General features: G+C 41.5%; 1 protein-coding gene across 3 annotated transcripts in view; it reads right to left on the bottom strand.

Annotated features, from left to right (window-relative positions):
• PTGER3 (prostaglandin E receptor 3) overlaps positions 1 to 13,055 on the bottom strand; it is a 205,008-nt gene that overhangs the window by 27,107 nt on the left and 164,846 nt on the right. For 2 of the 3 annotated variants that reach the window (XM_090269613.1, XM_090269612.1), the window contains exon 4: positions 3,029 to 3,130. The exons of the other annotated variant lie outside the window; for it this stretch is intronic. In XM_090269613.1, the coding sequence (XP_090125739.1) occupies positions 3,073 to 3,130 (58 nt within the window). In that variant the 3' untranslated portion in view covers positions 3,029 to 3,072. The remainder of the gene's footprint in view (positions 1 to 3,028; positions 3,131 to 13,055) is intronic. 3 annotated transcript variants of the gene reach the window in all.

Here is a 13,055-nt window from a genome sequence, read left to right on the forward strand (position 1 = left end):
CATTTTTATAACCAAAGCTCCAAACTGTGCCTCAGAAAGATTTCCTGTCTGCTGCTTTGTTAGGTTAGATATTTGCTGTCAGCTGCATCACCGGGATCTCTATTATGATCCCTGCAATCCTGACAGTTTTGTGTTTACCTTTGCTTCCTGGGTGGGGTTGTCACACCTCCTACATTATAAGGAGCGGAACCCCATGCACTCGTCACAACTGGGCGACCCTTCTCACTGCACTGTGGCATTTTTTTGTGGGAGTGGAAGTACAAGATGGATTCCTGCCATTCACTCTCCACTGAGAGACCTGGAGCTTGCTCCTCCATCCTCATGCTCTCTGGCTCTCACCGTCCAAGGCAATGGGGGTCTGCCTTCCCTGGTGTTGGAATCGCAAGCTAACAGGTCTGGTCTGTAGCCTGGGGTGCTCCCAGGCACTTCTCTCCTCTCTTTAAATATGGGTGTCTGTGCTTACCGCCATTCCGCTGCTGTTGCTGCAGCTGCAGCAGCTGCTGCCACCGGCACAGCTTGATTTCTCCACCCCGGCTTCATGCCTTCTATCCGTCCAGATGAGCACCACTTCTTTATAACTTCATATGTTGGACTCCCATTTATTTTCTGGAACCTCTGGTTATTTCTGGTTTTGTGGTACTTGTATTTCTTCTTAGTTGTGGAGGGAGAAGGAGCGTGTCAGTCTAGGTCTCCATCTTGGCCAGAAGTCCAAATAGTTTTTGTGGAAGGACATTCAAGCTTAATAAAAAATTGGATGCAGATTTGATGCTCTACTTGCTCAGTCATTTTGAAAGTGATCGTTACACAGTAGACATGCTCACTAAATGGCATCTACCACCCACACTGACTAGCACAGTGAAGTCATCACTGTTCATACATTTACATTCCAGTCCACTTTCCTTGGCTGCCAGGTTACATTGATATTATGCAAACCATTCTCATTATATTAACAATGACTGGACTTTTCGCAGACAGACTTCATATAAAAATTCAAGTATTTCCCTTGGGAAATTATAAAGCAAATTTATCTGCAAAGGTAAGTTTATTACATAGTATGAATTACAGTTATAGCTGATTGTCATAGATTAATTTGCTAATAGAGATTTTTGTTTTTGTTTTTGTATTACCAGTTACAGCTAGAATGAATACTCCCCTATGTTCATCTTTGTCTAATGTGTGATCTGGAACAGCTCAATACAATTAGGAGCTTTAGTTCAGAACATTGCTGGATTGAAACAGCAAAGTATGAAATCTCCTAGAAATTAATATGCAGCGCCTGGTATCCTCAGGTTACCTTGGCTCTGTATGATTTGTTCCTCCATTTATCATGTCTTCAGAGAATATAGATGCCCAATAATCAAGATGTAACTGAGTTAGAAAATTCTTCTGCTGGAAGAAACTTAGATTCTACTATTGTTAACTTCACTCAAGAATCACATAACTTGGAAAAGTTATTAAGGCTTTCTGGGGCAATATTTTGGACTATATAGGTTAAGACTTGTTGTGGGTTGTGAAATCACTTTGGTAAGTTATGACTTGTATATTTTAAAAACTAAAATAGATTAAAGTAAGATAGAATGAACTACAGAATAAAGTAGCAAAGCACACAACACACGAAACAGGTGAATATTGTGTGGGAAAAAAAGCTTGGATGGGAATAGAGAAGAAAGGCATTTTGGTGACAATATCAACCTGAGTAAATGTGGAAAAGTGAGAAAAAATAAGGAATGTGTGGGGAACATCAAGCAGTTCATAATGTTTATTATCGAGCATAGATGCAGATGACTTATGGGAGATAAAACTGAACCATTATTGGAGCCCATATTATATTGTGTTACAATAAACAACTAAGGAATTAGTATGTCATTAAGTAGGCAATAGAGAATCATGGAAATTTTCTGAGAAGAAAATAAACATTAGAAAGTTTAATCCTAGAGATCAGTGGAACAGTTAGGTAGCATGAGTAGCAACATGTCACACACAAGAAACACAAAATCTAGTTGTGTCAAATTTCTTCCTGACTCTGGGCTTTGCAAATGTAATTCCCTCTGCTGGGTGCTGTCTACTGCAGCTTCTACCATCTTATTTTGGTTATCTGCTTCTAGTTTTTCATATATCAGAGATATTTCCTGTCTAAAGCAAGCTTTCTGACCTTCAAAACTAGGTTAAATTTCTCCAATTACTATAAGAGAGCCCACATAAACTGCATAAAGGGCATCCCTGGAGCAACCAGCTCAGGAGATCAAGGAGACTGCACCATTGAGTCCCACACATCTCCTACTGCAGAAAGCCACCCCACAAAGACAGGAAGTCAAAGCAGATCAGTCTAATATGTAGAAACACACAAAAAGTCACCTGAAATGAGGATATGAATGAAAAGGAGGAATCCCCAGAAAGAGAGCTAAAAGAAATTGGGGCAAGCAAATTATCAGACATTGAGTTCAAAATAATGGTTATAAGAATGCTCAAGGAATTCAGTGAGAACTCCAAGAAACTTTATGGGAGCTACAAAGAACTTAGTGGGAATTATATCAGCATGAAAAAGGACATAGAAACTATAAATAAGAACCAGAAGGAAATGAAGGATATAATATCTGAAATGAAGAATACACTAGATAGAATTAAAAGCAGGCTAGAAGAAGCAGAGGATAGAATCAGTAAGTTTGAAGACAACATAGAAAAAAACACCCAGTCCGAGCAACAAAACAGAAAAACACTCAAAAGAACCAAGATAGTTTAAGGGAGCTTTAGGACAACATGAAATGTAACAATATTCTCTTATTACATATATCACTTATGATCAAATAACGAATGCGCTATTATTTAATGTTGGTGTCATCTTCTAGAATGGAAGATCCATAGCAGATGGAATTTGTCTTGTTCCAAGCAGTACTTTCAGCAGAGTGGTGCCTTGCACACTGTTGATTATTAATAAATTTTCATTGAATATGTGAAGGAGTAGTGACAGAAAGAAAACTAAATGCAGGAGACATTGAAAAGGAGAATTGGGCATTACTCAGAGACTTACCTGATACTGGAGCAAGAAAAAAATGGAGACAAAGATTCAGTCATCTATCCTTTCACAAACATTTGTTCCACATACTCTCTATGCCAGGCACTGTGCTGGACCCTGGAAAAATGGAAGTGAATAAGACATAATTTCCTAACATGAAGATGCTCTTAGTTGATAAAAGAGTAAATTCTTATATAACACTTACTATATGTCAGGTACTATTCCAAGAACTTGGTACACATGAACCTGACAACAACTTCATAAGGCAGGCATTATTATCATCTCCATTTTATAGATGAGAAAACTAAGATTGGAAATAAATAAGTCACCCAAGTTCACTCTGATAAGTGGCAGAGTTGGGATTTGGTTCTACTGTCTTAATTACTTGGCTAAACTGCTACTCAAACCTGGAGCAAGTGACACAGGTAAGTGGATCATCACAAAATGACATAATAATAGAAACACATACCTGGTCCAAAGTAGCTCTTAGAAGAAAGTGGCTATTTATCTAAAAGGGAGGGTCAGGAAAGGCTCATTGGGTGGAAGTGACACAGAATTGAATTTTGAGGGATAAATTAGAGTTTTCCATTTGAGAAGAGTGATAGGGAGAGTATTCTTGGTGGCAGCATTTCAGACAGGAAAGTATGAAACAGCATGATGTTTAGGGAGATCTGCAATCAGTTTAGAATTTCTGGAGAATTTCTGGAGAATTCCTGGAAGTGGAGGACAACAAATGAGGCTAGAGAGATTAGGAGAGTTTTGTATACCACCTATAAGGAGCTGAGACATGATTCTGAATGTTGTAGGGAACATGGAAGCATTGTAATTAAGCAGGAGAGGTAGGGTGGCAAGTGATACAAGATCAGACTTGCTTATTAGAAATAACGCCTTGGCAGTCACAAAGCACATGGACTAAGGAGGTGAGCTAGAAGCAGAGACAGATTAGGAGGCCGCTGCAGTCTGCCAGGCAAAAGATTATAAAGGACCGTCGGCGGCGGCAGCAGCCGTCCGTCTCAAGAGACGATGGTGTAGCTTCTTAAGAGTCTATCTGCACCGCCGAGAATGGCTGTGCAGTCCGACTCGGGAGTGACACGGTATCTGTCTCCTCCCGTGTTGAATTGACATCTTGCAATGACGCTGGAGTGTCCTCTCCAGTGAAGCTGAAGCTACAGAGCCTGGGCAGGGTGATATGGAGGGTCTGCTGTTGCCCATGCAGCAGACCCCCCCTCTCTTCGCAGCTGAAGGGTCCAAGGGAAAGACGGAGTCAATACAGCTTGGCTTCAGGTGCGCCGCAGGAGTTGCCGGTGTTGACTACAACGTCAAACCGCCTTAGGGACTCCGGCTCCGGATTTTCTGTCGGGGTTTACTCCCTTAGCCTTTCCCCTGAAGAGGTATGCCGCAAGGCAGCGGAGGTTTTTTGGATTCAGAGTTTTCCTTCTCTGATGTGCCCTGACTGGAAGATCGAACCAGCGACCAAATCAAGGCATTAATAGTAAACACAGGAAGAATAGGATTTATAAATGTGACAGAAGTTGGAGAGGCACTGGATATTGGGCAGGGGGAGTAAGTTGGACTCCTTTTAAGGTTTTTGACTTATAAAATCAGGCCACTAAAGGATGGGTGGGACAACCAACCAAGGGACAAGAGGACTTCAGAGATTAAAGATGGTGGGCTTTATTTGGAGCATGGTTATTTAGGGATAGTCTGACTCTCTGGTTAAAAAGTGATGTACTTGTGAATGTGGAGTCTCCACTGAGTAAAACATTTGAGGCTTGCAAGTAGAAGCCATTGGTATGCATGAAGTCACCAAGAGGAAACAAAACAAAGATTAAATGGCTGAGTACATTCCTCTGGGGGGTTGATCACAGCCAGTGTGGTTAAGGAGAAGAGGGTTCAGAGCAGGAAAATGTGGAGAGAAGGACCAATAAAATGGCACTTGTCTGGTCAAGTTACCATAAAGTATATGAAACAAAGTGTAGTCACTGATATCAACTAAAATGGCTGTCAGTCGGCCATGACACTTTGGTTCAAGAGGAAAACTACCTGAAAACTCACTTTAGATACATCTGGCAAGGGGATACATTTAAGATATCTACCCACATTATCAGAACAGGCACATCTGGCAAGGACTCACAGCTAAGATATCTGCACACATGGCCAGAAGAGTCATGTTTTGCAGAGCAGGACCACCCATAAATAGGCTCCTGGGGAAATTCCATCTTGCCCATGGGGGTGTCAAGCAGAAGAGTCATCCATGTACCACACATGGGTTCCTGGAAAAATTCCAAACTTGGCATGAGGGGTGCCAAGACACTTATCAAAAAGACCAAGAACGGTGGAATACTCCACTTTCCAGATATAACTGAGGCAGGTTCTGGACAACTGCTGAGATAGCTGAGCTCCACATACCAGTGCTGCTCCATGTCATGCTGATTTCCTTTGGCATCAGCCGCCGGAGGCTCTGCCCTGTGGGACTGAGGACTTTGTCTGCCCTGCTGCCCACCTGGCTCCAGAGGTCCTTTCTTCCAAGATGCTGACAACTCCTCTGCTCACTGCGCTGTCTCCTGGACCTGCAGACTAAAACTCTAGAACTCGGGTTCATTATCCCCCATTGATTGCTGTGTGTATGTGTGTGTGTGTTATAATTCTCTGAGACTGTTAGAGTGTGAGTAAGATATTAATGCATGTCGATGCTCTACTTTGAGTAAACCTGCATTCAATAAAAGCTGAGTGAATAGCATAGTTACTGTGTGTGACTCTTGTCTATGCCTTGGTGCTGGGCTGCTCAGCAGGCAGCTAGCTAAGCAGGTGCCCAGCTGACTTATAGGAAAGGCTCTATCACAAACAGATGCTTGTGACAGAAAGCAAAAACCTGTGCAGAGTGGCAGGGAGATGTAGTTGCACCAATGTCACAGAAACAATAGAGGTAGATCCTTCCTCTCTGCCTCCCACCCTCTCCATAGTGCCTCAGGCACATTCCTATCTGTTCCTCAGTGTTCAAGTCAAGTACTTCCTAATTTGTAAAGCCTTCTTCAACTGCTCCTTCTGATGTAAAGGCCTCTTTCCTTTGCTGCCAACTGCTACTGGTGTATAACTTGGAATTAATAGAAAGTATCCCTTCATATCTGTCTTAATGCCATTGACTTGTAAGCATCTTGAGAGATAGAACAATATTTTATTTCATATCACATTGCCTCTAGAAGATGCTTAGTAAATGTTTGCTGATTGGAACTCTTTGGGAAACACTTGGTACCATTTAGACTCCATTGGAAAGGGCCACTACAAACTCTTCCTTATTCTGTTCCTGTTTGATGCTCTTAGAACACGCAGTTACTTGCAGGTCTTCAGATAACCCGAGTTGATCTCTATTCTTAGAAAGCTATCTTCTATTAATTGCCTTGTCCGATTCTTTCAGAACCCAATCTCATCTTCTAGGAAGCTTTTACAGTGCCAGTCCAGACATCAACCACGATCAAAGCTCCCAGGGTCCAAGATTTAATCATCCCTCTTCTATTTGAACTCCATCTTATGCACGGTTTTGTGGGGAGGTGCATTGAGCGCACACTATTATTCTGATGTGTCCCTGTCTGTGTCTTATATCCTAAAATGTGAGCTTTGAATGAAAAACCAAGGTTTTGAAGATCTGGGGTTCTAGCAGCTATCACAGAAGCCAGCAAGGGGGTAGTACTTGGGAAATGGAGGAATTAGATGGTTCCTGTCTTCTAGCCATCAAGTGGACCACCACTAGAGGGCACCAGCAGCTCTATAGACTTCAGGTGTTTCCTCTGCCTGACAACAGGGTCAGGGCTTTTGCTGAAGGCACCAGAATTCAAACCCTGACTTCTGTATTTCCCCCAGGCAGCAGGACACAGGGTGGATGTCTGATTTCTGGCTCAATTTCTCTGCTGCGAATGTCTTTTCAAATTTCTAACTATTTTCTCTGCCTCTGTGCTCTCTAACTTACAACTTGTTCTCCTTACTTCATTAGGTGCATCTAAGAAATAGCTCTACTCAAGTCACCTCTTAGCACATTGTACAGGGCCCAGTGCAATTGCCCAGCATGACTTTGAAATTGTGTGTCAGCCATTGGTCCAGGTCCTCCAATACCCTGAAAGTATCAGATGCTTTTGCTGTTTGCTGAATAGACTGTTACTCTCACACATCACATGCTTTTAGCTCATGCTGTTTTCTCATCCTACAGTTCCCTTCTCTACCTCTCAGACTCCCACTTGTAATACGATAGTCTTTTGTGCTCTACTTGATGAAGAATTTTCCAACCATTAAGGCAGATTTTGCTGTTTTGTCTTCCAAACATTTTAAGAAGTTACCTTTATTACACTGTATTTATATTTATTTATTTACTTATTGCTTTCCTCCAGTTTTATATTTTTTCCTCAAGGGCAAGCATTACAATTCTGAATCTATGGGTTGTTTAACTATAATTAAAAATAGCTGGAAACTTCCAACCAAGATGGAGGCCTAGGCTGGCAAAGAAGGAATACAACTACTGCGAAACCAGAAATAACCAGAAGTTCCAGAAAATAAAACTACATGGAAGTCCAACATATGAAGTTATAAAGAAGTGGTGCTCATCTGGACAGGTAGGAGGAGCGAAGCCAGAAAGAACAGGTCAACTGTGCTGGTGGCAGCAGCTGCAGCGATGGCAGTGGGATGGTGGTAAGCACAGACACCTGTATTTAAGGGGAGGTGACAAGTGCCTGGGGAGCACCCCTGACTGCAGACCAAACCCGTCAGCCCACGATTCCAATGCCGCAGAAGGCAGAATGCTTTGGACTGTGAGGGCCAGAGAGCGTGGGGATGGAGGAGGAGGTACCCAGTCTTTCAGTGGAGAGTGAATGGCAGGAATCCATCTTGGACTCCTGCCTCCACACAAAATGCCATAGTGTGGTGAGAAGGGTAGCCCAGTTGTGATAAGTGCACAGGGCTCCACCCCCTATAGTGTAGGAGGTGTGACAGCCACACCCAGGAAGCAAAAGTAAACACAAAACTGTCAGGACAGATCATGATAGAGATTCTAATCACGCAGCTGACCAGACAGCAAATTAATCTAATGGCTCAGCAGATAGGAAATCTTTCTGAGGCACAGTTTGGAGCTTTGGTTATACGAATGCTTACAGACCTAATAGCAGATCTTAAACAAGACAGGAAAAGAATGAAGGCTAGTTCTGCAGAAATGAATGAAAACACATACGAAACTAGTGGTGAGGGAAAGAAAACCAGGGATCAAATCAACAAATCGAAACATAGGAAAGGAACAAACAGTAAATCAGTGCAGAAAGAGGAAACGAAAAGTGAGGAAAATGAGGAGAGGCTCAGAAACCTATGGGACAGCTATAAGTGGGCCAACATCTGAATCACAGGATTGCCAGAAGGTGAAAAAGAACAACTAGAAATTGAAAAATGATGTGAAAAAATAATGAAGCAGAACTTCCCTAACTTGGGGAAAGAAATAGACTTACAGTTCCAGGAAACACAGAGCATTCCAAAAAAAAAATTGGACCCAGGGAGAACCACACCAAGACACATTATAATCAAAATGTCAGAAATTAAGGATAAAGAGAGAGTCTTAAAAGCAGCAAGAGAGAAGAAGAGAATTACATACAAAGGGGTCCCAATAAGACCATTAGCTGATTTCTCAAAAGAAACTCTGCAGGCAAGAAGGGACTGGCAAGAAATAGTCAAAGTAATGAAAAGCGAAAACCTACAACCATGATTACGCTATCTAGCGAAGCTGTCATTCAGAATAGAAGGGGAGAGAAAGGGCTTCCAGGACAAAGTAAAACTGAAGGAGTTCATCAGATCCAAACTATTGTTATATGAAATGTTAAAGAAACTTGTTTAGGAAAAGGAGGACCAAAATTATGAACATTAAAATGAAAACTGTATCACAACAACCAACAGCAGAAGCTAGGGAATTGAAAGAAAGGCAAACTAAGTAGGCAATGAGAGTGGGAAAAGAATTATAAGTATGGGGAACATTATGGGGGGAGGTCAGCAGGGAGGGGGAATGGGGAAAAGGGACAGAGATGGTACAGGAATTAAGAAGCATAGTAGGAGAGAGTGGAGTAGACAGGAAGATGTTGAGAAGAACTATATGCACAACTAATGGGAATGGACTAGGGTGGGGGGCACAACTGGAGGAAAGGGGGTCACTGGGTGGAGGGGAACAAAGGGGAAAGAAATTGGGACAACTGTAACAGCATAATCAATAAAGTATATTAAAAAAATAGCTGGAAATACAAAGGACCTTTCATTGTCATAGATATGCCCACAAGGCCAGGCTAAAGTCTGAAAAAGCTTTCCCAACTTGGGTGGCAAGATAGTAACTTCTAGGTACATTATTCTGCAGATTAACAAAACGTGAGTGGCTCAAGATTGTCTATGCATAGGTTACAGATAAACAGCATTGTGTCACAGTTCTCTCTTTTTTGTCTATAATAGGCTTTACTAAATGTCATGACTGGCAGGAGCCAAGAGCCAGTAGGCCCTCAAAATTAATTGCATTTGCCATTTGGGGCCTAGACTATAAAAGTCAAACTCCTAAGCAAAATACCTTAGATATACCATGATGTCTTATATTCTAGGCCTTTGCATATGGTGTTTCCTCTGCGTGGAACCCATGTACCTCCACTCACCCCCACTTCACCTACTGGCCATTTTGTCTCTCTAGTATACTCCTATTTCACCTTTACAACCCCACTAAAGCCTCACCTCCTCTGTGACAGCCACCCTAGCTTTCAGTCAAACTTTGGCTTTCCTCTCCATGTTCCCATTGTATTTTTGAATGTTTCCACTATATAACTTAAAATTGTTTGATTCTTTTGTGTTTTCTCTTTGAGACTACACACTCCTTGATGATAGAGTCTATGTCTTCCTGCCTCCATAACTCTAGCATTTTATCCAGTGTCTGACACAGCAAGCATTTATTAAATACTTAATGAATGAATGACTGCATGTTTTATTCCCTCATTCAACAAACACTAATTGCTAAAGTATCCATCCTTGGAGTTTGGGCAGTTTAACAGTTTTGCAGCAGAGTTCTCTGGAGGTGGGCACAGGGTAATAAAATTTAAAAATTTAAAAATCCCAGAGGGTGTCAGTAAGAAAGTCTGTTTACAGGGGCCAGGATCACAGCCACCAAGGCTGTGCTCTGAGTAATAACTTTCATCTCCAGTGAGACAGGACTGTCCAAAACAAGGCAGACCCCTTCTAGGACAGGTTGAGAGAACTGTGAAGACTTCTAGAACAAGAATTCAAATGGAAACCAAAATAAAAGCCTTAACTTAACAAAATAGAATCTTTAGAGGAAACTCGTGCTTGAGTTTCTGTTATCAGGAGAGAAGCTAAAGATTGAGTTCAGAAATCTTGAGTCATAGCTGTGCTGCAGCCATTCAGGAAAGCCAAAAGAGCAAGCCATATTTGGGGGTGTTTGGAACCACAGAAAGCAACTCAGGTGGTGGGCAGGACTGGATGGGCAAAGCTGGGGGATGGCTGTGACAGGGTTTTGAGGGGCTGACAACAGGGACTATATCTGTTTATGTGTTTGTTGTACTGGGTTCATACATAGCAAAGGCTCAAGAAATGTTTGTTGAATTGTTAAATATGATTTTTATACCACAGACCATTGGGCAACAGACAAGAGACCAGTGGTTAGTTCCAAATGATTTGGGAAAGTTAGAGGAAGGCAAGAATGAGGACACCCTGAGATCACATTAAGATTTCTAATGTGAATGCAAACCTGATTTCCTACCAAATCGCTGGAGGCTTATCTGACCTTAAGTTGACTCTACTGTGAAATCTTTATGTGGGGGTCATTCCATTTTAAAGGTGCTATTTTAGCTTATCAAATAGTAAAGTGTGTTCTTCCCTCCCACATTCCACTTGAAGAGTCTATCTGTCATATTAAGATACTTTATCAAGTTTACCAGCCTGCTTGTCAAGCGTGTTACAGTTGCTCACCCAGAGAATTATAAATATCTTTACTCTCAGATGTAGTCATGTTGGAGGAAGGGAGGAGAAGAATGGCAGCTGATTTTTTAAAAGCCATTGCCACATGAAACACTTTGAATTGCCTCTGTTGTTCTTCCCATAAGTTTGGGGATTATTAGACTTGGTGATCTGAATGGACAGGGCCCCATGCTGGTAAAGCTGTGAAAGGTAGTTGGTGTTTTCTTGGCTACATTCCCATATTGTTCTCCCTGCAAGGGATAGTGGTATTTCTCTTGGAGAACTAATCACTTATTTGTAGCTTGTAAATAGTGTGCAGAACTGATGGTGTTTCCCTCTTTGCAGTGCGTGTGTTTGTGCAATGGCTAAAAGCTTTCTGTCAAAATTTTGTCTCACTTACGGTAGATTCATTTCTCAAACTAAATACAAGTAACAACCATAAACGAACATTTCTTATGTTCCAGGCAATGAATCTGAGTATCCACTTAATCATCACTACTTCAAATAACTTATGAATTAATTTATATTTTTATCTCATTTTTAAGATGAGAGAACTGAGACGCAGAGAAGTTAAGGTACTCCAGGACTACTCGGCCCTAGTTCTATATATTGTCCAAGTTTGAATAGCACGTATGACACTCAGACCACAAACACAGGTGGTCCTTTATAAAATAGTTGTGTAAGCCTTCAGCGGGGGTGGTAGAGAGCTTGATCATAGTCACTGCTTGTGCTCACCACACCAGGGAGTTGTGCTGGGGTTTAGAGTTCGTTATCGGTAGTGCCACCTCTTCTGAGAGGCAGCTGTCAGTCATTGGTCCAGTGGAGATTCTCCTTGTTCCAGAGCGTGTGAACTGATTCTCCTGACCTGGCTGCTCTCCTGCTCCATCTCAATTTGGTAAAGGTTGGAACTCCAGTGCCTAAGGCGCCACTCCTCTGGTACACCAAAGAGACATTCCTGCTGTCCTCTGTCACGTCTCTTGAATGCTATTTTTACTACTGAGCATTGGGTGCACCTTGACTTTGATCCTCTTTTTGGTCTGGGAGACATAGCTCTCTCTTTTCAAGTTTCTCAAAGTCACCCTCTCTACCCCCATTCTCATGACAATAGTAGCATAGTTTCTTGAAGAATCTTTTATGTGACACAAAGAACCCTTTGCTTTAAGCATCTTCTGTTTCCCACCCTGCAAAAGTCCCAGAGTCCAGCAACTACTTAAGTTCCAGCTATGAGGTCCAGGGAAATATAGAAAGAATAAAGATAAGCTAGTGTTCTCATAAATTATCCTGCCATGTGTTTTCTTTCAGTTTTATCAGATGAGTTGGTCTGCAGGGGGGTGGGTTTGTTGGTGATGTGTAATGAGTTCTGATGAGTGTGTCTTTCCCCTGCAATCCTATTGTATAGAACCCACTGCCAGGAATAGTTATTCTTCTAAACCTCTGGTTTATTTTTATCTTATGAACACTGCGTCATATAACAAACTACATTTCTTTTCCTGCAGGTCTTTCAGAGACATTTTGATCAGATATGTGTCCTGCATACTCTGATATTCCTAAGAAATGTTTTCTGTACTGAAAATTTTAAAATAATAAGATGTGTTTTTAAAATATTTCACATTAGCATGTAAGTGTGTGCATGGGGGAGGGGAAGCCTAATGAAAGTGGTCTCCGATTCAGCCTTTAAAAATTTTTTAACACTTCTCTTTTTTTAACTATCTAGATTCCAGAATTTTATGTTTAATTGAGAAATATGGTGTTACTACTAAGTAAAACTTATAAGATATAGCTATGTAGATCTAGATATTAATATAGACATAGATATATAGATAAAGATATATTTTGATAAATATATATAGACAAAAAATATAGATATATCTTTAGCTTTCCTTAAACATTTGTTTTTCCTCCATGGAGCTGAGGAGAAGAGAGTTGCAGGTGAACCCATAAGGCAGGGAATTGCGGGGCCGACATGCTGGAAGCAGAGCACAGTGTGGATCTGCCTGTACGCACACCTCCTGAGGCCCAAGGCAGCTTCACAGACTAAAACTTCCCCACCCTTCAGAACTGGGAGAATTGAATT

This window comes from Furipterus horrens, unplaced genomic scaffold, assembly GCF_987537825.1.
Source record: "Furipterus horrens unplaced genomic scaffold, mFurHor1.1.pri manual_scaffold_3, whole genome shotgun sequence".
Taxonomy (NCBI): domain Eukaryota; kingdom Metazoa; phylum Chordata; class Mammalia; order Chiroptera; family Furipteridae; genus Furipterus; species Furipterus horrens.